Below are 24,633 nucleotides of genomic sequence, written 5' to 3'. Positions count from 1 at the left end.
AGGATTCTTAGCCACAGTAATTTTTCCAATAGAAACCATTTCATTCAAATGACTAAACTCTCAAAAAAAATGGATTGCTTTCTTAAACTGCAATTCCATAGGATTTTTAGCAAGATATTAGACCACTTAGAAATTTTTCTATGTGTCTATGATAACTATGATATGTACTCAAACTCTATAGAAATTCTCCGTGATTTTCCTGCGTTGCAACCAAACAACTGCTGCAACCAAAATATAAATATTTCTCAAAAGAAAACACAAACATAAATTTAGTTGTCTAGTTATGAACCAAGTTTTCGCGTACTTCTATATTGTATAGTTTTGCTCCAACATCTTTCTAAAGCAGACAAACTTGGTTCCTTACCCTCCGAACCCGTACTCTTACTTATGTGACGTGATCTATCATATATTCGTCCATGCTGGCAAAAATGAATTAATTACATCAATGTATATATAATTTAAGAAACAAATACCTAAGAAGAGGAGAAACAAGGAACATGCATGGCACCATGAGGAGCAGGAGCTCGAGCTCACTAGTGTTATAGGGAGGAAATAACAGACGAGGAGGATGAAAACAAAACAAGGAGGGGAGGAAGCGGAAATTCAATTCGGCTCCTGGGTGCGTATGCTCCCTCTACTAAAAATATATATTTCAAAACGTCGAAAAATTTGGACAAAAAATTCTACATGTACATCTTCATAATATACGTGCGTTCGTCAAGTTCCACGAAAAACCAATATTTTGTGTGGTCTATATAAAAAAGAGAAAGTTTATCTTGTGAAAAGCATTATTTTTAGCACTGAATTTTGTCTTTTTTACACACGTCACATGATAAGTCGATTTTTTATGAAACGACTCTGTGAGCATGTAACACGTGAAGATGTACGTGCGAACTTTTAGTTTCAATTTTTTCTAAAATTTAAAATGTATGTAAGATGCATTTCAAAATATAGAGAGCATATGAACCCATGTTCCAAAACACCGCTCCCGGGGAGGAAGAAACTAGCAAACCATGTCAAAACCCATGCCATGTATGTTGGTAACAAAACCAAAGTTAGAAGTGAACTTAGAGAAAAAGTCAGAGAAAGGTAATCTCTTGATTCATATTATTTTTATTTACAAAGACATTTTCTTGCCATCTTTCAAAGTTTTGTACATACATTATTACTCTCTTCATTCTATAATTCATGTCGTGGTTTTAGTTCAAATTTAAACCCAAATTGCATAGACATTTTTCTTTGCCATCATTCATGGTTTTGTATGAACATGGTATAGCACTCTTTTGTTCCATATTTATTGTTGTTATTTTAGATATGATTATAATTAAAATCATGGTTAGAATTGTGGAACGGATTGATTGCAAACTAGAAAACTGTTTCCTCGTAAACGAACAGTATTCTTGCGCTTTCTTGGTCCACTTAGAACATGAGTGGCATATCGGTCCCCTTGTGGCGTTGGGTCTGGTCGGCTTCGCCAGCGACGGGACATAAAAGAGTGAGAGGCTAGCACACGCACTACGTATATACCTAACTAAAAGTAAATCTCGTTCCATTTTGGCGAGGCAAGCATGTCCTGCATGTGTCAAACATGCCACCCAGAACAGAGCTCGCGGTTTCACTCAGAAAGAAAAGGGATCACTTGTGTTTCACCAAATTAAAGCATGGGAGGTCAAGTCAATTCTGTCCCGCTCAGCCGATGACGGAGCCCGACGTATCTACTGTCAGCTGACCAAGTATTAGTAGTAGTAATAAGTGGCTAACACTACCAAGGTGCAGATTTGCTTCGATGTTAATAAGAGCATGTGCTCAATTATCCCTTCGTTTCGAGACAGCCCTGCGCACCGAAAACTGAAACGTCGACGTCTGACTCGGACACGATCGCGAGGCTCGCCACTCCGGACCACGTTTACTCTCCTTTTTCTCTTGCGACGTGAGCTGTGACGTTTGAAGTGAAGTGTACACACGGATTCAGTGACCAGTGAGCTTTGACCTTTGAATCGGTCATGGCTCCTTTTCTTTCCCCAATTCCCCTGCTGGACTACCGTGAGCACCTGGCTGGCTGGAAATACTAGAAGGGCAATCTTGCAAGATCATTCCAGCAGCTCCTATTAGACGAGCCTGCTGAAATGCCGCCCTGTACTCCGCGCCCATCTCTTCTGCCAGGGCCGGCTCTGTCTCCTCGCCTTGCCAGTAACCACCATTGAACACGGTGCCGGTGCCGCTGGCAAAGGCGAATGACGATGGCAGAAGAGACCCGCGACTTCAGGTCACGAGGCTCGCGAGGAGCTCGAGGTGCACCATGCCCAGGCAGCCGTTGCCGTTGAAGAGGGCCAACCTCAGGTAGCAATCGCTGCCCGACGTGTTGCCCTTGTACCCGAAACCCACACATTTGCCCAGCCCCAGGAACGACGCCGTCCAGCATCCCCTGCCAGGAGAGACCGGCCGGCTCGAACCCGATAGGCCAGAAGCAGGTCGGCAGCGGCGTGTAAATGATGCGCACCATGTTACAGGCGCACAGCCCGTGTGTACGCTGCCCATAATTTTTGCCTAAAATGCTTCAGCTCTCAGTTTTCCACCATTTGTAACACCAGTTTCTACATTTACATATTTATTCAGTAGCATATGACAAGATAATTACATGTTTTGGTTTGTTACAGTATAGCTGCAGCCCACTCTCAAGTTACATACACGATACATGGAACGAATGAATGAACAAATGCTTGCACTACCACGCCAATGATCTCAGCTCGCCCCATGGCTACGGTTCTTTTTTCAGATCTCCGTATTCTACAAAACTGAAATACATGTACTACTACGATGCAATTTACCTGTATCGTCTTCATGTGAGGCATAAGCCGCCGAAGTGGCGGCACTGCAGCACCTTTGGGTTTCTGTACCTCAATCCTGCACCCCTCTTATGGAAGTCTCGACGCGGAAGGTCGATGATAGGATTCTGAAGAGCCCATCAGGGTTATCTGCATGAACCTGAAAGGAGAGATGTGGGTGCAGAATTAAATTTATTGGTAAACCAATATATCTATACTATACTGTATGGCATGCAACATCCCATTTAGCAGAGTTATTATACATGGCATGGCTTATGACTATGAGCATATCCTTAATATAAGGGCATTTGTGATTGTAGTAAAAAGAAAAGGGAATGGTTGCCACAGTATCTAGGCAGCATGCATACCCAATGTCCAGCATCTTCAAGCAGATGCATTTCCACCCCTCCAGCCTCATCTGCAGCCAGCTCCTCCGCCGTATGAATTCTCTGGAGGTCTTCAAGAGCCCATCTATGCAAACTTCTTTCGGCCTTAAGGAAATTAATGTGAACCCCCCGTGGCACATCATCTACAATCCCCCTGCATGGTGCATTTAATTAGCTGTCCAACACAGTTCGCAAATTTTAGATTGTTGCAACAGGCATTGCCGATGGCTTACCATAAGTTAGTATCTTCATATGACTTGTACATCTCGGAGATGCCATTTAGGTCGAATATCCACGAGAAGCTTGAAGAAGATCGTAGTCCTACTGGACTGCTTCGTCTGAGATTTGTTGCCACCCACTGAACAAAGAATGAACAACAAACTGAAATATCTTGTTTCACTGGACAAAGTGAAATGAAGTAATTCCAGACCACTAAAATCAAGTAAAAACTTTGCAACAGCATCTCAATAAAAGGGTTGTATTCAAGCATACCCGTGCAACATCCAGAGAAAACTTTGCCTTAACGAGAGCATCAACAACTTCCTGCTTTGAATTAACCTGTATTTTCAATGGCAGAAAAGAAACAATGAATGATAGAACTAGGGCCACTTTTCTTGACTACTCAGTAATACAAGCGTAGATAATTCAAAAAGACCAACCTGCCTAGGCATTCTTCTGAGGAACTCAATAAGTTCAGCAGGGTGATCTTCGCCATCCAACCCAGAACGAACTTTACCAGGAGTAGCGTCAAGTACCCATACCTTCAAGGAACAGAATACAGCAAAGAAATTCAACACACGTGATTAAAAATGATAGCTAGCATTCTATTATTGCCACACTGATATAACTCTGACGAATTAGGTGGGCTTACCCTAACAGGACGGGGAAGTGGTTTTGCAGCTTGTTCTACCATACTCAAAGCCACTGCAAGCACAATTGGATAACTGGAAACTTATGGATTGTCTACAATAGCAACCATAACACACATAGGAGGTGCATGGCATGTCAAATAAGAGAAAGGAAAGGAAACAGAAAAACCTTTTCCACCAAAGCTGTGACCAACCAACACACGAGGGGATAGCCTGAGTTGCCCAATCTGTTGTATTCAGACGGATTAGCATTAGGTAATACAGATTATAAAGAAAAGCCAAGTGAATTGAAAATCGAAAATTAGTTTACTTCGACTGGGAAATAAGAAACAGCACTAAATATGATTTCAAAATTTTAAACCAGGTGTAGTGCTTGCTAGGCAATAGATTCAGGCACTTCATGGTAATTAGTACAAATCAGTAGATGTAATCTGCATTATATACTATATGATTCAGTTCTGATGTTAATATGTCTCTTAAAGCTTCACTTTTCACAAGCATGCCCATAAGTAAGCTAGTTAAAATATGGACTGTGGCATCAAAGAGGTATGCGCACATGATATGCTGCCTAATTCGCAATACATATAGCTATATGTAAAGCACACATATGCACGTATATTATTCGGGTACTCTTTCACCTTTATGATGTCCTTTTAAAAAAGCTATACATTTTATTTAGATTGATATTGGATGTAACAAACACATTTAGCGTAGATATTAGAAGATAAAATAGAGATTAGCAGCGAGCAGAAAATACAAACCAGCTTTAGAACATCAAAAGCAGTTGAGGCAACAGTGTGTGGTCCTCTTTTCTTAATTGACGCTGAATCACCATGGCAACGCAAATCAACCAAGAGAAACTGCATGCAGAGAAGTCAGCTTTAGTTTTCATTTGTGTCCTTGTAGTATTAAGCTCAGATCATTAGCAGAACTTTAGATGTATTGACCTGCCACATCGGAAATTCCTGAGCTAACCTCTTAGCAAAGGACCCTTCATGGAAAATATAATTAATTAAAACAATTTCATATCCTTGACTCAGACAGAACACTTTTTTAACATGTCAGAGCATTTCACTCATTTGCAAACGTTAATCGAAATCGCAAATCAGACAATTAGAGTGTTCATTTACCCCAGTTTTTCCCGCTCCCAAGGATGCCATGAAGGAGTACAGCTGTTGGTGGATCAGGTATTGATTTGTCCATAAATGAGTTCCATTGTACCTGAGGTAAAGTAAGTGATGATTAAACTTGCATTCCGCCAGGCCATTTCAAGTAATGAGCTGTTGCGCTACAGAATTTGACAACTAGAGATAAAATCATTGCTGTGAATGCAACACTTACAAGCTTCCCTTGAACCAGTTCATAGGCCTGTAGGGGCAATGTAGAAATAATTAGGTGGCATGGGGAAGAACAATTCATCGTATAATTTCATAGCTTCAAGCTTCCTTACCAGAACTCCAGCATGCTTATCAGCATCAGGCTGATAAGAAATCTTTGTGTCAGCAAAAGCCACTTGAGTACAACGGCAAGGAGGACACAGCAATGACCTTGAATTGAAATTGGTCGATACCAGCCGGCCACGACTATAAACAATTTCCTATAATACAAAGCATAATATCATAATTAAATTTCAGAATACTGGAGGTAGTAAGAAATTGGAAAGATGTCGAAGCACAAAACTGGAATTATATAACTGCAATTACAATTTAAGAACGTCTCTGACAATACAAGAAATGGATAGTCGAACATAGCGGCTACTGCACAAATTAACAAGTCATGCAGATTCCACATTGTGAATAGTAGTTGGTTACAAAATACAAATTTAGAATCCCAAATTACAGTCCACGCCCCTCTCCCTGTTTCATGACATATTATGTTTGTTTACTGCACATTCTGATAGAATAATCAGTGTAAGAACTGTGGCAAATGTACTATGTTGGCACCATCACAGTGGAAGCTGCAGTTGCCAAGCATCATTCCTCACACCTACACTACATAGGACATCCACTTAAAATTGCACAAAAAATTGTATCAGTGAGGATCATCAGTACATGAAGACTTGAGGATTTTTAAGTTTTCTCGGAGAAAAAAGTAAGGTCCATGAAAAATTCGACCGATAGGCCCAAGCAATTTTTACCATCTAGCTAGTACATCTGGGCTCAGGCAGACACGTGTTTGGAGACGAAGTGAAAAATCACAATCAATGTATGAACTAACTATTAGACACAGCGATGTCACACTGAAAGAAAATGTGCCATCTGAAACAGAAATTTGTGCAGTCGAGCTGCCCTGATTGCATCTACATTGTGTCCATCGCCACCCCAGCCGCTGTATCGGCACGCCCTAAAAATCTAACAAAAACCTTGCATCTAGCCAACGTGAGACGAAAGTACAAGTACCCGTGGCTCCACGGCGCACCAGCCACTAAAAATGTTGGACGTAGTGCAGAAATTGGACAATCGTCTGACCAGAAGAAAGAAATTTTGTAACTGCATTTAAAATTTTGGACCGCATACAACAGTACAAGAAATGGAAAGTCGAATCAGCAGTTTCTGCACAAATTTTTAAAGCCACGTAGGTTCCACATTGTGCATACTAATTGGCTTCAAATTTAGAGTCCCAGATTACAGTCCACGTCCTTTCTCTGTTTCATCGCATAGTACTTTTAGTTGCCCTGTTTCATCACCAACCGTTTTGATGGAACAGTCAGCGTGTGTGGCAAATGTACTATGTTGCCATGGTCACGACAGAAACTGCAGCCGCGGAGCATCATCAGTTCATTACGCACGCCTACACTAGATAGGCCGATAATCATTACGGACGCTAAAAACTGCACAAAAATCCTATCAGTGAGGGCTCATCGAAGCATCAACACACAAGGATTTCAATATTTGTACTGTAGGTGAAAAAAAATGAGGTCCATTAAAAGTTGAACCCGATTGACACAAGCAAATTTTGGGATGATATGTGTTTGGAGACGAAGTGAATAATCACAATCAACGCTGTGAACTAAATAGTAGACACCACTTGCAGCAGAGATGCATTCCTGCAGTCCCGCTGCCCTGATTGCATCTACATTGCGTCCGTCGCCACCCCCGCCGCAGTAACCGCACGCCCTCAAAATCGCACCAAAACCTCGCATCTAGCCCAAGCCCCAAGCTAGCCAGCGCGAGACGAGAGTACGAGGGCCCGTAGCTCCACGGCGAACAAGCCACTGAAACTACGAACTCACGAAGCAATCTATCTAAGGACGATTTCGATCACGGAAACCAGCTGGAGAGACCAGTACCTGTCGGGAGCGCGACACCGCAGCCCTGGCCCCGCGCCGCGGCGGCGCGAGGCCCACGGAGAGCGGCGCCCTCCTCGGCTCCGCTGCGAGGGCGCGCGGCGGCGGCGCCGCCATCGGATCACCGGCGAGTAGCTCGGGGTGGGCGCACCGAGAGGCAGGAGCGAATCGGTGTGCCCGCCGCGTCACTGGGAAAAGAATTAAATCGTGTTTGTTTATTTCGGTGGTGGGGAACGACGGAGAAGAAAGCTGCGGGCGGAGAACCCAAGGAGCCTGAGAGACGCTGCCGTGCGGGCCCAGCACACAATCTGTCTCCGCCTGGTGGGTCCAATCCTGAGTTTTTTTTTTTGAGAAACTGGGTCCAATCCTGAGTGGTCTTGCGTGGCTGCGCGACGTGTGGTCTGAGGAATGTGGGCCAGCAAGGCTGCCACGACAGCGTTGTCTTTGGTTGAATGGGCCGTGCTATCCTGGGCCGAGCACCTGTTACCGGCTCGGGGTTTTTGGCCTACTTGGTACGATCAGTCTATGCTACCAACGGTAGCTCATATATCGAGCTCAGCTCTTTGTTCATGCTAAGACTATGAGCGCCAAGATATAATGCATGGAACGTACTAGGAAGACGAGCTTGTCATGCTATCATAATAGTCCGCCAGCATCTTATCTTGCTTTAGTCTTTAGAATTAATTGTTCAGCTGACACAAATCACACGGTTCAGACGACCGATCAACTTTCTTGAGAGCTCCATCTGAACCTGATAGGTAGAGGACATGAGAGTGGGAAAAACTGAAAAGTGCAGGTGTAATGGCCGCTGATGCAGGTTATAGTAGGAAAGCGGCGAATCTCACGTGACGGGATGTCCGGTGCATGGTTTTGACCGTTTATCTAGTGCTTTAAGATTTGTGTGCATATGTTTTATTTTTTTGAGTTCAACGCAGAAAGAGTGATATGCACACAATGGTCCAGTTTATAAGAAAAACCAGATCAAAAAACCATGCATTGCCTAATTTATAAGGAAAATCGAGACGAGAAACCGCACAAACGAGGGCCCATGATCCACACAACCCGAGCGCAAGAAAACACACCTCCAGCTTCGGGGCCGCCGCCCCGACTTACAAGCCACAACGATCACATCCTCGCTGTCCACACAGATCTCCAAGTCGTCACCCAAGCACCATGCTTTCGGGGCCGCCGCCCCGATGTAATAGCCAGATCGACCATCGCATTGCCCTAAGTCGATCCAGCCAGCTTGACGAACTCGCTGCCTGCACAGCTCCAAGCCACCACCCAATCAATCGCAAGGACACGGTCAAGCCCCATATGACCGTCGTCGCAAAGAGGCCCGAGGTCGCCGCCTCAGCACACCACCGTCGTCCGGGGCCGCTGCCCCAGCTTCCACTTCCCTAGCCACAGAGACCTCTAGCCCAGCTGCCACGAACCAACCGCACCGCGAGGGCTAGAAGGCTCCAAGGCGACGCCTCCAACAAGGTCCATCGCATGCTCCCGATGGAGCTTAGATTTTCACCCGGAGCTTCTAGAACCCCTCGCGTCGGTCGGAATCGAGAGAGTCCACAACGACACCAACAAGAAGGAGAACAACGCCCGGAGGTGCCAATGCGCCGATGCACTATTGACAGAGAAGTGGATAGACCACAGGAATCATGAATGAACCGAGACAGATTAAACAGTTGCCACTAACTTGTGTCTCACAGAATTGAGGTAAGTAGATTTATTCTACAGAATTGAGTCGTATAAGTTTTCTTCTGCAATGCTGCCATGTTTGCTTGCCGAAGAAAAAGTTAGGTTAATCAAGAAAGAACTTTTTGTCATACCGGTATATACTTGCTGCACGTTCCTCCACATGCAATGCAAAAGACATTTAATCCTGCTGCTTTCCTGTATGTACTGATATTTTGGCGAGTATATGTGATCATGTGCAATGTCCGTGCACCACGTAAACCAATGGAGCTGTCATTTTAGCACTGTGCACACGAGATAAGGAACCTCCAGCTCATCTTTTTTAGTATCAACTATCTGGACGCCAGGACACTGTGCTTGTTCTATATATAGTCTCTTTCTATCTGAACTATCACTGCTACAGAAAGATAAGCTAACTGTCCAGTACGCACCCTTGTGCGGTTCTGCACAATCATAGGTCACACTGCTCTTGGGTGGTTGTGTATACACACATGGGAATAGCTTCACCGAGGGTCCATGCTGCTTAAGCCTACTTGTGAGTTGGGATTCAGAATCCAAGTTCTCTTCTTCAGCCTGAGATGCAGCCCCCTTAATCCTATCTTCACACACGTGTGGTCCAGATTTTTGTTTACTTCTGAGTGAAACTTGCTCTGAGTTCTTCAACTGGGTTTCCCTGAAATCCTGGATGCGTGTCATTTATTCTGTGGATATGACGAGCATTTTGCAATGATATGTATAGTTCTTCTTGCCTTAGTGTCTACAGCTAGCTGTTGCCCTCTTGTTCGTTTGTGGATTGTAGACCAGACCCCCCTCTAATCTCCCTTCCGGCTCTGCTTCCTGTCTATTAAGCTTCTCTGATCTCTGATCCAAGTTGAGCACTGTTTTGGCAATATTCTCTGTTCATACTCCCCAGTCTCGTCATCTGGACAGTATTTTAAAGGGCAAGGCAGGCACATGATCAAGTCTCGAGCATGAATTTTCCAAGGAAAGGATCTGGTATCTTTTGATCCTCCCATGTGTCAACAACGATCACACTCACCTAATTCATGTGACAGGACACTTATTTTTCAGAAAAAAATAGCATGCCTCTGGACTCACATCACATGTACTACTAGATAAATCGGATGGAGAGCCAATCGAAATATCGAATTGAAGTAGTACAAAAATAATAAAATGTAAACAACTGAAGCACCGGACCCCAGAGTCTTGACCGACGGAAAGGAATAGCACACCAACCTATATATCCCCATCCACGATCCATCCACGCCTCTGATCGGCAATGCTTGTTTTTCTGTCATCACATTATTCGACGGCGATGATCTTAGCGCTTAGCTCTCTCGTGGAACATCGCTAGCTAGGCGAGAACCCTGTCTGAAAGTGTTTTTCTTCCGTCCGTGCTCGTACCGGCTAGCGAAGTCTTACCAGCCGCCGTGCTTTGGTTAACCCCTGTATTGTGGATCTAGCTAGTGCACGCAGAATCCAAGCGAGTGACAGATCGATCATGCAGTTGGGCACTTTGACGACGAAGAGACGGGAAAGGCTAGGCGAAAAGGAGACGGGAGAGGAGAAAAGCTGGTACGTACCGCTCGGACGGACCGATCGAGTACACCGTAGGAGGAAGGACGGCCGAGCATTGATGCATGTCCTGGTCCTGGAGCCCTCAATCATAGGGCACTCGTGCAAAGGTAGTAGAGAGGACGGATGGCTCACATTTCGTTCGTGCCTCGCGAAGCCGATATTTCATATATAGATCATAAGCACGGTCGATCCGAACATGATCGACGCATACTACCTTCTCTTGGTGGAACATTGACAAAGCGTAATTTTTTTGGCTCTCATCACTGTTAGACAACTTCAAAATCATCGGGCTTGTAGGTAGGAAACCATTCCTTATTAAAGTAAGTTCGTAAACACGCAACTGAAAAGCGAGTTCACCGAACTCGTGTTTATGGATTGAAAAAGAGGTGGCGCAGAACAAAGCCTGTAACTAAAATTGTAAAACATAATGGTTTACGGACTCTATTCCGCGACAGCAGCTTCCGAAGCCGTAAACGTAGCTTTTTTCGCAGAATCGTATTTCAAACTACCAAATGCAAACAAGTGATGCATAGTTCATAGTTTACATTAAATCTCCACGACACAATCATAAAAATCGTGCACAGTTTATAGCAAAAAGTTGATGTATCTCCTCACCATCTCCTCTCACCACCTGCAACAAACGGAGATGGACCGTCGCCACCTTCATCGCCACCACCTCCATGCGTAGCCTGATGCACCACCACTTGCCCCTTCACGAGCTAGTCTTCGTCTGTCCATGATTGCCGTTGTGGCCTCCTTTCACCACTCCATTTATTGTTCATTCATGTTCCTTTGTGGACATCATCATGATCTCCCTCTCTTCGGCCAATAGCTGCTTTATTGCTTTGGGCTTCACATAGTCCTACATTTGAAAAACAAAGATGAAATCGTGTAGGTGTGGTCACCAAACCAAACACAACTTGAGCAAACACAAATTGAGCAAATTCACTCACATATTCATTGACAGTTGCGCCGCTAGAAGGATTCGCCTGTACTTGATCCATTGCCGTTGCCCAACGGCTACATGCCGGTTTGATCGCGTCCCAACGACCTTGGAGGGATCGGTACGTGTGATCGACAGGTTGGCGAACGCGAGGCATGAGTTTATGGAACATGTCCTCGATGCGTTGCCATTACCGCTACCCGGTTTGATCAGTGCCAGAGACTGCATCCATCTCCACGGCGGCCCAAGCTCGGCACAACGTTGCGTCTTCTGTTTCCATGTAATTGTTGGCCCTTCTTTTCTTCTTCTTCCTTTTCTTCTTTCCATTGACCTCGACCTCGACCACACCTTCTTTCGCGTCTTCATCTTCATCCCCTTCGTCTCCTTCTTCCATTTCATCGTCTTCACTGTCGTCTTCCTCCCCATCTCCGTCCACCAAAACATCGCGGAGCGAGTGGATGAACGACAATGTCAACCACATCCAACATCTCCATGAACAAGGCGTTGCCGTTCCTACCAATAATTGGGCTCAATTTTTGTCACAAATTAAATCGAATTGGACTTGAAATTTTCTTTTTACTATGTTGACCCGTCATCGAGCACGTGGTGGGCATCGTTAGCGTTGGCACCTGCCGGCGGTGACGGTGCCGAGAGAGGGGCCGAGCCTCCATGGCTACTCGTGGTTTTCGACTTCGTCCTCTTTGGCGACAAAGACTTCGATTTGGTGTGGGATGTCTTTGGCGCCGTCGTTGGCTTGGCTGCGGCGGCCCCTTTGGCCCGTCCGGGGACCGCCAGGACAACACCAGTGGATGCAGCACCTGCTTGCGGGACAACATGTGTTCCCGCGCGCCGCTGCTTGAGGACGCTGGTGGACGCGTCCAGGTTCACGACATCAGCGGGGGTGGTGGGGGTGGAGGGAGCTCCGGCGGACACGGGGGGGGGGGGGGGGGGGGCAGGGGCTGCGAGCTAGCTCCGGTGGCCGACGGGATCGATTCGAGACTCATGCCACCAAGATCGGGTGACGGCGGCGGTGGTGGCGGTTGGGAGGAGGTGAAATTTCCGTCCCGCACAAACTAGTGGTTGCGTTCGGGTCGCGTTCGGTTCGCTCGTTAAACCTCTACAAATACATATCGAGTTGGGTTTTCGGTCTCGGCCTGAAAACTTTTTTTCCGTTTTGGCTCGTTTACGGTGACTGATCTGCGCCGTTTTTCAAACCGAACCTGCAAACTAGCAGTTATTATTCGGTTTTCGGCTGTTTACGGGCTCTGTTAGAGATGCTCTTAAACATTACATGATAAGAGCTTACTGAATATAGCACCCACATTCATCGAACAATTGGCTTACTAAAATTTCATTATCTACAGAGATAACAACGATATTTACAGTTCCATCGGTCTTGTTGACGTTAAACAATGCTTCCTGATGTGACCCTACTCCTTATTGTGAAAACATTGGGGCTTGCCTTTCTTTGTCTTGCCAGATTTTGCCACCATGATTGTTGTTGACCATCAGCCCCTGTCCATCACAAGCACCGGTAGAAGCACCTTCCTCTGAGGTTTTCTTTTCTCGTTGATTATAAGATAACATCTTAGTTTGTACTTCGCTTGAAGTGATGCTTGACTTGTCGTGCGTTAGAGTTTCGGATGGCACCCGCCGGGTATGGAGGCGGATATGCCACCTCCATACCCGCCCCGACCACCTCTCCACGCTACCACCACCCGCCTACATACCTGTCGGTGGGTCTAAACTCCACCATACCTGTGACCTGGTGGACACCCGCGAGATTCTAGACCAGCTCGCCGTCATCGGCACAGCGAGAAAGAAGCCGAGGAGAGGATGGGGTCAGGGTCTGGCGTCTGTGCACGGGATGTGGTAGGATGGGAAATGGATTGGGGTGTGGGGTGGCCGGTGGGATGTCTTAGGGTTTCCATGTAGGCTCTACATGTCTGAGGCGGGTTCACGGGTTAATGGACATGTCCTCTCATAGGATTAGAAAACTATAGAATTTAAGATCCACAAGCGCACAGGAAAATAAAAGAAATTGTAAAAAGAGAATGGAGTGAAGGAACAACAAATTCTCCACATCACCTTGGCGGGAACCCTCTTCCTGGGTTTCTGGCCCTCAACATCGTCACCAGGGTCATCGCCTCTGATCTTATAACGCAAACCAGTGCATACCGGACATTCATTCAAATTCTCGTATTCACCGCGATAGAGGATGCAGTCGTTAATGCATGCATGTATCTTCAGAACCTCTAAACCTAGAGGGCAGACAACCTTCTTTGCTTCGTACGTACTGGCGGGCAACTCGTTATTCTTTGGAAACATATTCTTCATCATTTTCAGCAAATTTTCAAATCCCGAGTCAGATAGACCTTCCTGTGCCTTCCATTTCAGCAAATCCAGTGTGCAGCCCAGCTTTTTCAGACCATTATCGCATCTGGGGTACAACGACTTTTTGTGATCCTCTAACATGCGATCCAAATTCTCCCTCTCATTTTCAGTTTCGCAGCGTCTCCGTGCATCAGCAATGGTCTGATCAAGATCATCAACGGGCTCATCACGTGCCTCTTCTTCCCCTTCCCCTTCACCTTCCCCACCTTCAGCATCCTCCATGAAAGTATCACCGAAATGATCAAGATAGTTGTCATCGATGAAATCATCCCCTTCTTCATCTTCTTCCATTATAACCCCTCTTTCTCCATGCTTGGTCCAACAATTATAGCTTGGCATGAAACCGTGCCAAAGCAGGTGCAGGTGAACTTCTCTTGAGGAAGAGTAACCCTTCTGATTCTTACAGCCAACACATGGATAGGTAACAAAACCCCCCTGCTTGTTCGCATTAGCCACTACGAGGAAATCTTTCCAACCCGTAGTGAACTCGTCGGAGAGTCGGTTACCGTACATCCATTGCCGATTCATCTGCATTATTATTATATAAAGTATATAATTAACCATCATACATTTGTTAAACTAACTAGCTAGAAATAATAGAAATTAAACAATGAACTACACACATGCATATTTTATCAATGACACATGAAAGGTTCAAGTTGCTAACCGCGATCGAGGAAAAATAAATGAGAAAGCTCAAGTGTGGCTCGGACACTTCATATCATGTTTCTTTCAATCTCTCGGGCATTTCATCGAACACCTTGTGTGCATAAGAGGAACCAAAATCAAACCCACCACCCACTTGTGAAGATTGTGAAGAAAGTGGCACCAAATGACTAAGTGAGTGTGCTGAACGGGTATATATAGGGGAGGGGCTTTAGTCGCGGTTGGCCTGGCAAACCGCGACCGGTTGGCCTGGCAAACCCCCTCTCGTGCACCAGCTGGCCACCGAGCGCCCTGGGCCAGGCATTTGGTCGCGGTTTGTATATTTTGGGGACTAATGGGGACAGATGGAATGCCATTTTTCTACCAGTGTTGCGAATGAATCATCCTAGGAATCGGGCAAGGAAAAAAATCCTATGAATCTAAATCCTTTCAAAATCGTACTGTACATAATTTATTTGAATCAAACAACGACAAGGGCGACAAAGAGTCCAGCTGCATTGACTTGTGCTGAACGTTTGGAGTACGCCCTGAAACATGAGCTTGCTCCCTGTTTTACTCCTTGGGACATGCCCAGAATATTAACAGAGTCGTGGATCGTCAGGGGAAAATATTCCTCGGCAAGATCAGCAGCTCCTCATGCGTGCACGCACCGTATGCATGGATGCGTTGGCTGCAGAGGCTTGCATGCATGTGGGCTTCATGTGCGGTGCGGGTTCCTATCCTTGGATGTTTCTCCCACCCGCCTTGCCCATGCACGTCTCCCGATCGTCCCTGGGTAGGTCCAGCCCCGAGCCCCCAACACGTAGGTAGATGAAGAGAGGTGACCGAGACCGGCCACGCAAGTCGATCATGGCAGTGATGCTCACACGTCAGATCTGACCTTACCTTACCTGACCTGACCTGAGAAGGAAAAGCTACGATGGCTTTGCTCGATCGATCGATCGTCCGGAAGTACATGTCGCCTCACATGGCCTCGGTAGTGCCTATGGTAAATCCGGGAGAGTACATGTCAGATTGTCAGCGGAAGGAACATCCCCTGGGCTGTCAACAGGCCAATTAATCAGCAGCGATCTCGGAATATTCCACAGCAATGCAGGGCAGGCTACTGAACCCGACGACGGGCGGCGCCGGCCGGCGAGGCTGCTGCACGAGCCAACGGGCGACACGGCACGTTGTGACACAGTGGCAGGGGAGTTCCGCCGCAGCCGCGCACCATGTGACGCGTCGCCGTCGATCGTTTGCCAAAGCTCCTAATCTAATCCGAGCTAGCCGTCGTGCACGATGGCAATGTCATGGCACTGTACTTGCTGCTAAGCCAAAGCTACTCGATCGAGCTGTGGCCGATCTCGATTTGGCCACGTAGGCACGACGAGGAAAGCGACGAACGGCGCGCCGGTTCGGCGCGCGTCGGAACAAAACGCACGCATACGCTCGAAGGCTCGATCCTTCTCCTGCTAGGCAGAGTAACATGCATGGGCGACAGAGGAACGTGTACCATGTCTCGACGTGCATCGGTGCATTGCATTGCAATCATCCCGATATATCGAGGGAATCAAGATCCAAATCCATCTCGCGCGCGTTCTGATTGCTACTACTCACTTTGATTCATATAAAAAACCGACACTATTTGTCTAGATACATCCAACTTCAAAACAAGTTTATGATATCTTTTCAATGATCTCAATTTCGAAAAAGATTAGTGCAATCTAACCGTGGATGCTAAATACCATCATCCGGTGAATTTAGGACTGAATAATGCAACGATAGCTTATAAAAATGCAGGAAAAGAACATCATAATTATGGCTAGGGCTATAGAAACAAACACAATTCAAAATTTTCACAAAAAAACCACCAAGCGGCCCTCTAATTTTCGTAAAAAGGACTAACCGCTGACTTTAACTCGTTTGGCAGTTTTCCTGACCACACTGGCCCACAATCGGCTGACGTGGCAAGCACGTACACACACATTTAAACTTGCTTTATTTTTTGGGCTTTTATTGAAAAACGTCAAGGGACCCACCTGTCAAATATCTTAATGATTTATAGAATACGTTAAGGATTTATGGCGTCATGCATCAGTATGACGCCATTGCTAATGGTCGCCTGATTTATGGCGACATTGGTTCATAATGGTCACCGGAGCGACGTTCATGGCGACGCCCAGTGGTGGCGCACAACATGCGTGACTCGAAGACAAAGTGTGTCGAGGGGTGGAGAAAGGAGGGTCGCTTGAGCATCGGCGACTCACCTTGAGGCTGTGAGATGCGTCGGCGAGGCGGGAAGTGGCTTCAAGTGATGATGATGACCGATGTCGAAAAGGAGGGGTGATGACATGGGTAGGGAAGCTCGGCTTCAATTTCTTCGGCGTGAACATTGCATGCGACGCGGATCTCAATGCATCGTCAGCTAGGCTTGCGGCATCGGCTCATAAAAGATGGCCATAGGTCTAGGGTTTCAGGAAGAATGGGAAAACAGCCCACCCTATCCTAGCATGTTCCCTTGAGCCCCGTGCCCAGCGCTGCCGCCATCTCGTCCGGCCCCGTTTCGGCAAGTAGCACGGCCCTCCCTGACCGTTATTACTTGCGATGTCAGCATTGAAAGTGGGTTCATCCCTCCAGAAACACGAAGCAAGCTAAACCGAGTGATCAACTTTTTTTGCGAAAATTGAAGGGCTGTCTGATGTTTTTTTTTTTCGAAAAAAATAAATTATGGTGTTTTTTTTTTTTTTTTGCCTAGCCACAACTGTGGCGGTGTTTTGCAATTTTCTCCACTTTACAGTAGGGACCTTGACTTACCACCGTGGCATGGAAAACGCATGACATGGTTCACCGGAGATCTGAAGATAGTAGAAGGAGAAGGACAAAACAAGTACGGGATGGATATCGAGTGGCCCACGCCGTGGGAAATGGACAAATCCCGACATGGGCAGGGAGAAGAACGCTGCTAGCTGCGGCTAGATGATGATCTTCTTTTCTGAGGAAAAAGAAGAAATGGTGATGGGGATGGCCTCCCAAAAGTTTTCGGTTTGTCACAATCCCCGTCCCAACTGCGATCCAATAATTTGGAGCAACCCCTCTCGGTCTTATCCTCCACCAACCTACCTTGGCCTACGCTGCAGCCTGAACCTCTGCCCTGCGCCATGACGTTCAACGCAAACTAAATTTGTGCACATAATCTCCATTTCATATAGAGGGAGTACTATTTTATTTTCCGAAATAAAGTGTGAATATCAGGAGCACCGAGCCAATCTCCATGAGGGCGGTAGAAGAACAAAATTACCACCACGGACATCCCTGCACTTGGGCCCACGGTCAGAGACAGGCCCAGTAGGCATATATTAGCAGCATGCTTGCTTCAGTGAGTTCGCACTGTCACCCGACACCCGAGGCTTCGTCTCCGCAGTTACGCGACGAATCAATCACGGTAATTATCTCACCGCGCGCGCACAGCCCGCCTAATCAAAGCCGGAATTTAAGCGCCATTGCTGCACCCATAGACCATACCATACCATACCTGCGTGCGTCCTTCCTCTTCTCTTCTTCTCTTGTGGTCGCAGTGCCAGTGCTACAGTGCTAGCTCTGCGGCGTGCGGGCTTCTCGTGGCCTCGTCTGATCTGAGCTGACGGGCAGCGCGAAGGCCGAAGGGGATCCCACATCTGGTGCGGCGGTGCTGGGGGCGCTGCTTCGTGGCTCGAGCCGTCGGCAGTTAGGTAATGGAGAATTTCAGGCCCTTCTCCTCCTCGGTCTCTGTACTTTCTTGGGCGGGTTTGTGAGGGGGAAGCGAGGTTTCTTGGGTGCCGAATTCCTCAATGTCGCCGGGATGTTGCTGGATTCTCTGCTCACGGCCGTCTCGCTAGCTTATTATCTGCGGTTCGTCTGCATCGTTTTGGTTCGGCCAGCGGTGAGTGGTTTCCTCTAGTTCTGTTGCTTCCGCGGGAGGTGGTCTTTCATCCCCGGTGTTTGTGAGGAGAAGTTGAATTCTACGCTGAAACTTCTCAAGGGGAAGAGCAGCGACTGTTCGATTAAGCTTTTTTTGACAGAAAAATTCTCTTTTCTGTCCAGTCCGTGCATCTTTGCTGTTCTTCAAAAGTGCTAATTTTCTCAGTCCCCGTCTCTTTTCGGCACTTTCTTTTCTTTCTGTGGTAAAGTTGAAATTTGTAGTTTTCCTTCTTTTTCCACTCTAAACTGGTATAAGTTGAATTTGCACTTTCATCACAACTTTCGCAGAAATGATTTGTTTGGTATAGAAAGTATAACTTTCCTTTTTTTATTCACCGAACGGCAATTATATTCTTTAAGTTTCTTTTCCTGGACCAGAAATTGCGGCATCCTGCAGATGAAATTTTGGGTGGTACTTTTTCCGAATTTTGAAAATTGATGCCTCGGGTGGAACTCTCGGTATTTTAGGTGATTTTCATATTTTCTTCTCCATTTGACTAAACTCTGCAACTGCATCCTGTTATGCTTTGGACTGCAACTGGTTTGGGTGGTTGCCATGTGAGGCGAGCGAATATTAGCACAAGCTGGGTTGTTGAGAAGAAGGTTGGTCTCCCTTGCTCCATATGGTTTTGGGCCGAGGGATTCAACTGCAGCTTGGGTAGTGGGAATTTTCTGTGTGTGGAATCTTCACTCGAAAGGAAAGGAAAGGATTGGTGTTGGAACCGGCGCTAAAGGGGGATGCTTCAAGTAGAATTGACTCGACGAGTTAATTACTTAGCTTCCACTGATGGAGATTCTCCATTCCAGCAATGCGCTTATCTTGGATCGTGGCCACTCTTGGAAGGAACACTAAATGACTTTTTGTTCTTTGCCTCTTTGGTTGTAAGCTTAGCTCTGAGTTCTTACTTGGGTTTAGACAGTGCAAAATGTTTCTGAACACTTGTTCTTACCATCTTCTTCAGATGCCTTAATTTGCAGTCTTTTCCTTGTAGCAAACTTCCAGGTCTACCAATATTCCTGTTTTTTTTCTAACGTATTTCAGTTGTCGTATCATGCTTGGGTTATAATGCATCTAACTTTGCAGGATTTGCCAAAGAAATATACCCAACTGTGATGGACTAGCGCAAAATAAAAGATGGCGACTGAGGTCAATCAAACTTTTTTCGCATGGTCGCAGGGAGAAACAACTGAAATGGGTGTTTCTCAAGTAAGTTCTCTAAGTTGTTAAATAAGCATCTTAATTTTAATTTTATGCATACTATGCAAAATAAAATTTGTTTCAACAAGAAATCCTGTTGTTCTTATTCTGAAATATAGAATAGTATTCCATTTTTGTTCCTGGCAAGCGGCCCCACCACCTGGTAGATTCACCCGCTTCTCTATGTTGTTTTCCACTTTCCTCAGGGAGCGCCAGTATCCCAGAAACTTAATCATGGTTCCATATCGTTCGGAAGATTTGAATTGGAGTCACTATCTTGGGAGAAGTGGTCTGTATTTACAAACGACAGTCGTAGTGAAGAATTTGGTAAGTTCAATGGTTTAGTTGCTCAGAAGAAGGCATACTTTGAAGAGTACTACAAGAGGATTAGGGAGCTTAAGGCTTCACAGCAGCAAATTCAGCAAACTGAACTTACCCTGGAATACAGTGGTGATGGTAGTGATTCTAGCCAAACAGGAGAAGAAATGCAAGCTGAAGATCTTGAAACTCCAACAGCATCTGGAACAATTGTTTATGATGATTATGTGGAAGACGCTACACATGAGACAACCTCTGAACAGGGCATGCAATGCTATCATGACCATAAAGATGAAGACTTTCATATGGAATTTTCGCCATCCAATGTTACTTCAGCAGCGAGAATTTCACAGCAAACCAACAAAGATACTAGAGAAAATGCCAGTGGCGACAATTCAGATCCTGTAGATACTGAAAATGCAAGTTGTGGTCATGCCAGTCTTGGAGCAGCTTATGGAAATGCAAAGGCTCCTAAAAGAATTATTGACACAGACCCCAGACTTAGATATGCTTCAATGATAATACCAAAATCGGTCAAAACGATTCCAGGCAGTCCTCTGGACCGCACATCTGTTAGTAAGGTAATAACACAACCGAGTTTTGGTACAGTACTCTCAGAATCACTGCTGCTTTTATCTTGAAAAATACTTTGCTTCTGTTTTCTAATATAATTTTACTCGTCTTATAGAATGATGATATGATTCTTTATTGTGGGTGCTCTCTTTTTGATGTACAGTTCCATACTCAGTTTACTGTTTTTAGCTAGTTTTCTCAGGATAGTTTTTAGCTAGCTGTACCACATGTTTCGTGTTTATATGCCGGAGAGCATGACTGTTTTGGCGAAGTCATAACATATTATCCATGAAAATTTTCCAGAGGCCTGCTTCAGTGAAGCACAGTATGACTATGAACCAGAAAACTAAAACAGATAAGCTCCTTAGCACGAATGGGACTCCTCAGAAGGCTGCTGGCGTGGCACGGGCTCGCAAGCCTACGGCAAAAAAAGCTCCTGAGGTTACAGGTGTCAAAAGACCCTCTTCGGCTTCCGCGCGGATGCCATCTGTGGGAGAGCGACATCCGATCACCAGGGCAAGTGTTAAGAAGCCTGCTGATGTCTCCGCCCCACGACGCCCTTCCTCTGCCGAAAGATGCCCAGTCACCAGAGAGAGTGCACAGAAGCAAGCCACTGTCACCACGCCATGCCGACCTTCTACTTCTGAGAGACGCCCTGTCAGCAGAGAGAGTGCAGCAAAGCATGCTGACGTCGCAACTACACGCCGACCCTCTACAGGAGAAAGACGCCCTATTACCAGGGATAGTGTTCAGAAAATGGACCCAAGAACGTCTAGCAAGACAAGATCGTCTGTGGATTATCCAATGGTTACAGCAACCTCAGTGGTACGTTTAGGACCCTTCTATTATCATAACAGTAACTAAAGCACCATTAATCTGCTCAACTCTATGTTTTTTGTGGGAAGCATAGACTGCATAGTGGCATTAGTTCTCTTATAATTTACTTCTTCGTGCAGAGTATTGTGAAAAAGGCTGCCCCTTCAAGTGCTACTAAAAGTACCAAGCCGGAACCAAAAAGGTTACTCCTGTGAACATGTACACACATTCTTGGAATATTTGCCTTTGCGTTCTGTTTTAACTGTATTGGCTTTTCCCTGCTTCAACAAACAGCAACGTCAGAAGATCAAAGGGTTCTTCAACTTTAGACAGTAACTTAACTAGGCCAAGAAGAATGGCCTTGCAAGTTTCAAGGTGCTAATCTTAAGTAGTGTTACAATGTATAAAAAGTTTCTGAATTCTGACTGTTCTGACACTTCATACCTGACAATAACTTCTCATTTTGTAGCTCTGTCAACTTTCCACCATCGAAAATGTTGAGTTCAAGTGTTGGAGAACCAACATTTGCAAGGCTGAAAAAGAAAGAGGTAGTTGCACAAAAATCACTCTGCATCATACAATTACGTTATATGATTCAGCAACATGTTACTACGAGTAGTTTTCTCTAACACACGCTAAAGCACATGTCTTTGTACATTAGAAGAGGGTTACGGCGTCTAGTTATATGGGTAATTACATATAAAGTGGCCCCAAAAGGACTAGTTTCTTCCTCATAAATTCTAGTAGTCCAGTGTGAAACTTGATTCAATTTTTCAAAAAAAAATTGCTTCAATAAAAAAAAAACTAGTTCTGATGACTGAAACGGTTGTATTGAGTAGTCACAGGTACTCTGAACTTTGCTTAGTCTAGGTTTCCCCAAACGCTATGATTCAAAGGGGTTGTTATCATGTTGTCAGCTGACACATCCCACAAAGCCTCTGCAAATAAGTGTTACTTAGACGATGTTGTGAAATGCGAAGGCACTGGCATTAACATTCAAATGAAGTTGCTAACAATCATAATGACCCTTTGTGCAGGGCATTCAGGGGACAGTGCAATCTCGGGTATCTGCATCAAAGAAAGCAACTCCTTGGCAGCCCGGGAACACAAAGCCTAGGGCTACAAATGTACGACTTCTTGTACGACGTGTCGCTTTATACCTTGAGATTACATACTGACATTTTTACCCACTCTATTTCGCAGCCACCAACGCCGCCACCTCCACCACGTCGTCCGTCAAGAACAACGAGCAAACCAAACACCGGCGACTCACCAATTGGTGGAAGAAAGCCAAAGTAAGCTGGCCATCATGAACACTGAAAAGCTATCCTATGATGGCTCACTGGTGGCAGCACAAGCTACTCAAATACCACACTCTTGTACAGTCTCAACTTTAGCGATCTCACCCACCCATCCAAATGTCCAATGCAGGGCCTCGACACAACAATGGCATTGAAGCAAAGGGTGTGTTGATTCAAGCTAGTGCCCTGCAGAATCGATGTCTCTCAACCGTTACACGCATCTAAAGCATGGGCTTTGCGCGTTATGCAGATCTCGTCTATGATGGTTCTGTGGATCGATCGCTTCCATCGAGCACTTGGTCCTCTGAAACAGTCACAAGAGTATCTGTGTAGCTGCATGTCTCATGAGTCGTATCCACTAGTGCATATATGGCATCGTCGTCAATGCAAGGTACTTAGAACAGTGTATATACATCAAATAAGTGGAGCTCTAGATAACTGTAAGATTAGCCAAGGTGGAAAATGTGGACTGGTCCATGAAATCAAGAAATTTATATGGTATATATACATCCTTGGTTCACCCAAAGATTTATGCATGAACTGGATCGTAGGATGTGACGGTTCTCCCAGCGATCATGGTCTGAAAACAGCACGTACAGAAGACAGAGCTGGTGCTTTGTTCACATGATATGCTTGAATCTTGATCCACCGCGGAGCCAGGGAAGAAAGAGCTCCACTTGATCGTAGTAGCTTTCTGGGAGGAGGAGCAGAGACCGAGACGATCCAGATCGGTCGTACGAGGTTGGGGGATCGCGATCGAGTACGGGGAGGCGAGGATCCGATGGCAGAGGACTGGTACCCCTACCCGCGACAGCGCCGTCCCGTCTCGCCTGAGTCGTCAGAGTTGTACACCATCATTAGCCTCCGGCCACGGCGAGATCGATCCCATAACGGTGTGATTCCCGTCGTGCTCTGATGATTGATCCGTCGTGTTTCAACCTCGATTCCGATGTGCTGCCATACACGAACAGGAACAGCGTTGGCCGTCGGATCGGATCGGGCTATCTTTTCGCCCTGTGGAGTGGCCCAGTAGTAGTACTCTCTAGCTAGGGCCGCGAATGATCGGCAGAGCAAAATAGTACCACCGCGCGACATTGCCCTGCCTGGGACGACGGTGATGGAACGGGGGCTCTCGCGGCCTACCACCACCACTCACGGGCCGCTTGAACGGCGAACACGTACGGCCCGACCAAAGCGCGGCCGACTACCATTCGCTTTCCCTGCAAAGCTGGCACTGCTCGGGCGAGGGAGCAAAGCAGCAGCCACAGCCCGTGTGGGCCTGTGGAGTCAGTGAGCACGTATGTAAGTGAGATGATTGATCGGACCAATGCAGGTTGGATTGAGGACAAGCTCGAACAGTTTTTTTATCCTATGGATGCAGTGATCATACGTAATATCCCTTTGAGCACTAGGCAACAAGATGATTTCTGGGCTTGGCATTATGATCGTCGAGGAATTTTCACGGTGAGATCGGCCTATCGCATGCTAGTGGATACAAGAGATAGGAGGCATGGTTGGAAGGCACTGCCTCCGGATCTGACCGTCGTGAACAGCAACAACAATGGTCGTCCATTTGGAAGACACGAGTACCGTCAAAGATCAGAATGTTCTTGTGGAGGCTTGCAAAGCAATCACTTCCTACTGCTGATGTTCGTCACCACAGAAATATGAGTACTGATGATTTATGTCACGTGTGTGGAGCTCAAGACTCTTGGAGACACTCTCTTATTGAGTGCAACATGAACAGGAGCGTATGGGCTCTAATGGATGAAAGTATAGTGGAGCATTTAAGCAGCACCGCTTCAGAGAATGCTAGAGATTTTATTTTTACCTTGATAAGTACATT

The 24,633-nt window shown here is 46.0% G+C and overlaps 2 protein-coding genes across 2 annotated transcripts; one reads left to right on the top strand and one right to left on the bottom strand.

The window, feature by feature from the left end:
* Window positions 1–2,578: 2,578 nt before the first annotated feature.
* LOC127345153 (abhydrolase domain-containing protein C22H12.03) lies at window positions 2,579–7,578 on the bottom strand. The gene is made up of 13 exons (XM_051371588.2): window positions 7,370–7,578; window positions 5,531–5,677; window positions 5,422–5,448; window positions 5,211–5,301; window positions 5,028–5,071; window positions 4,842–4,940; window positions 4,250–4,307; window positions 4,083–4,135; window positions 3,871–3,972; window positions 3,704–3,769; window positions 3,445–3,569; window positions 3,194–3,365; window positions 2,579–2,985 (listed from the first exon to the last, which is right to left on the bottom strand). Exons 1-13 carry the CDS (start codon window positions 7,481–7,483, stop codon window positions 2,899–2,901), a joined length of 1,185 nt encoding a protein of 394 aa, XP_051227548.1. The 5' UTR covers window positions 7,484–7,578; the 3' UTR covers window positions 2,579–2,898.
* Window positions 7,579–18,003: 10,425 nt separating this feature from the next.
* Window positions 18,004–23,313, top strand: LOC127345154 (uncharacterized). Its single transcript, XM_051371589.2, has 10 exons — window positions 18,004–18,352; window positions 19,666–19,788; window positions 19,986–20,678; window positions 20,974–21,495; window positions 21,627–21,688; window positions 21,781–21,861; window positions 21,956–22,034; window positions 22,524–22,613; window positions 22,690–22,781; window positions 22,918–23,313. The coding sequence occupies exons 2-10, from the start codon at window positions 19,717–19,719 to the stop codon at window positions 22,940–22,942; spliced, it is 1,716 nt and encodes a 571-aa protein (XP_051227549.1). The 5' UTR covers window positions 18,004–18,352; window positions 19,666–19,716; the 3' UTR covers window positions 22,943–23,313.
* The last annotated feature ends 1,320 nt before the right edge of the window (window positions 23,314–24,633 follow it).

The sequence above is a fragment of the Lolium perenne genome, chromosome 3, assembly GCF_019359855.2.
Source record: "Lolium perenne isolate Kyuss_39 chromosome 3, Kyuss_2.0, whole genome shotgun sequence".
Classification (NCBI taxonomy): Eukaryota; Viridiplantae; Streptophyta; class Magnoliopsida; order Poales; family Poaceae; genus Lolium; species Lolium perenne.
This window is presented reverse-complemented; position numbering and strand designations above follow the sequence as displayed.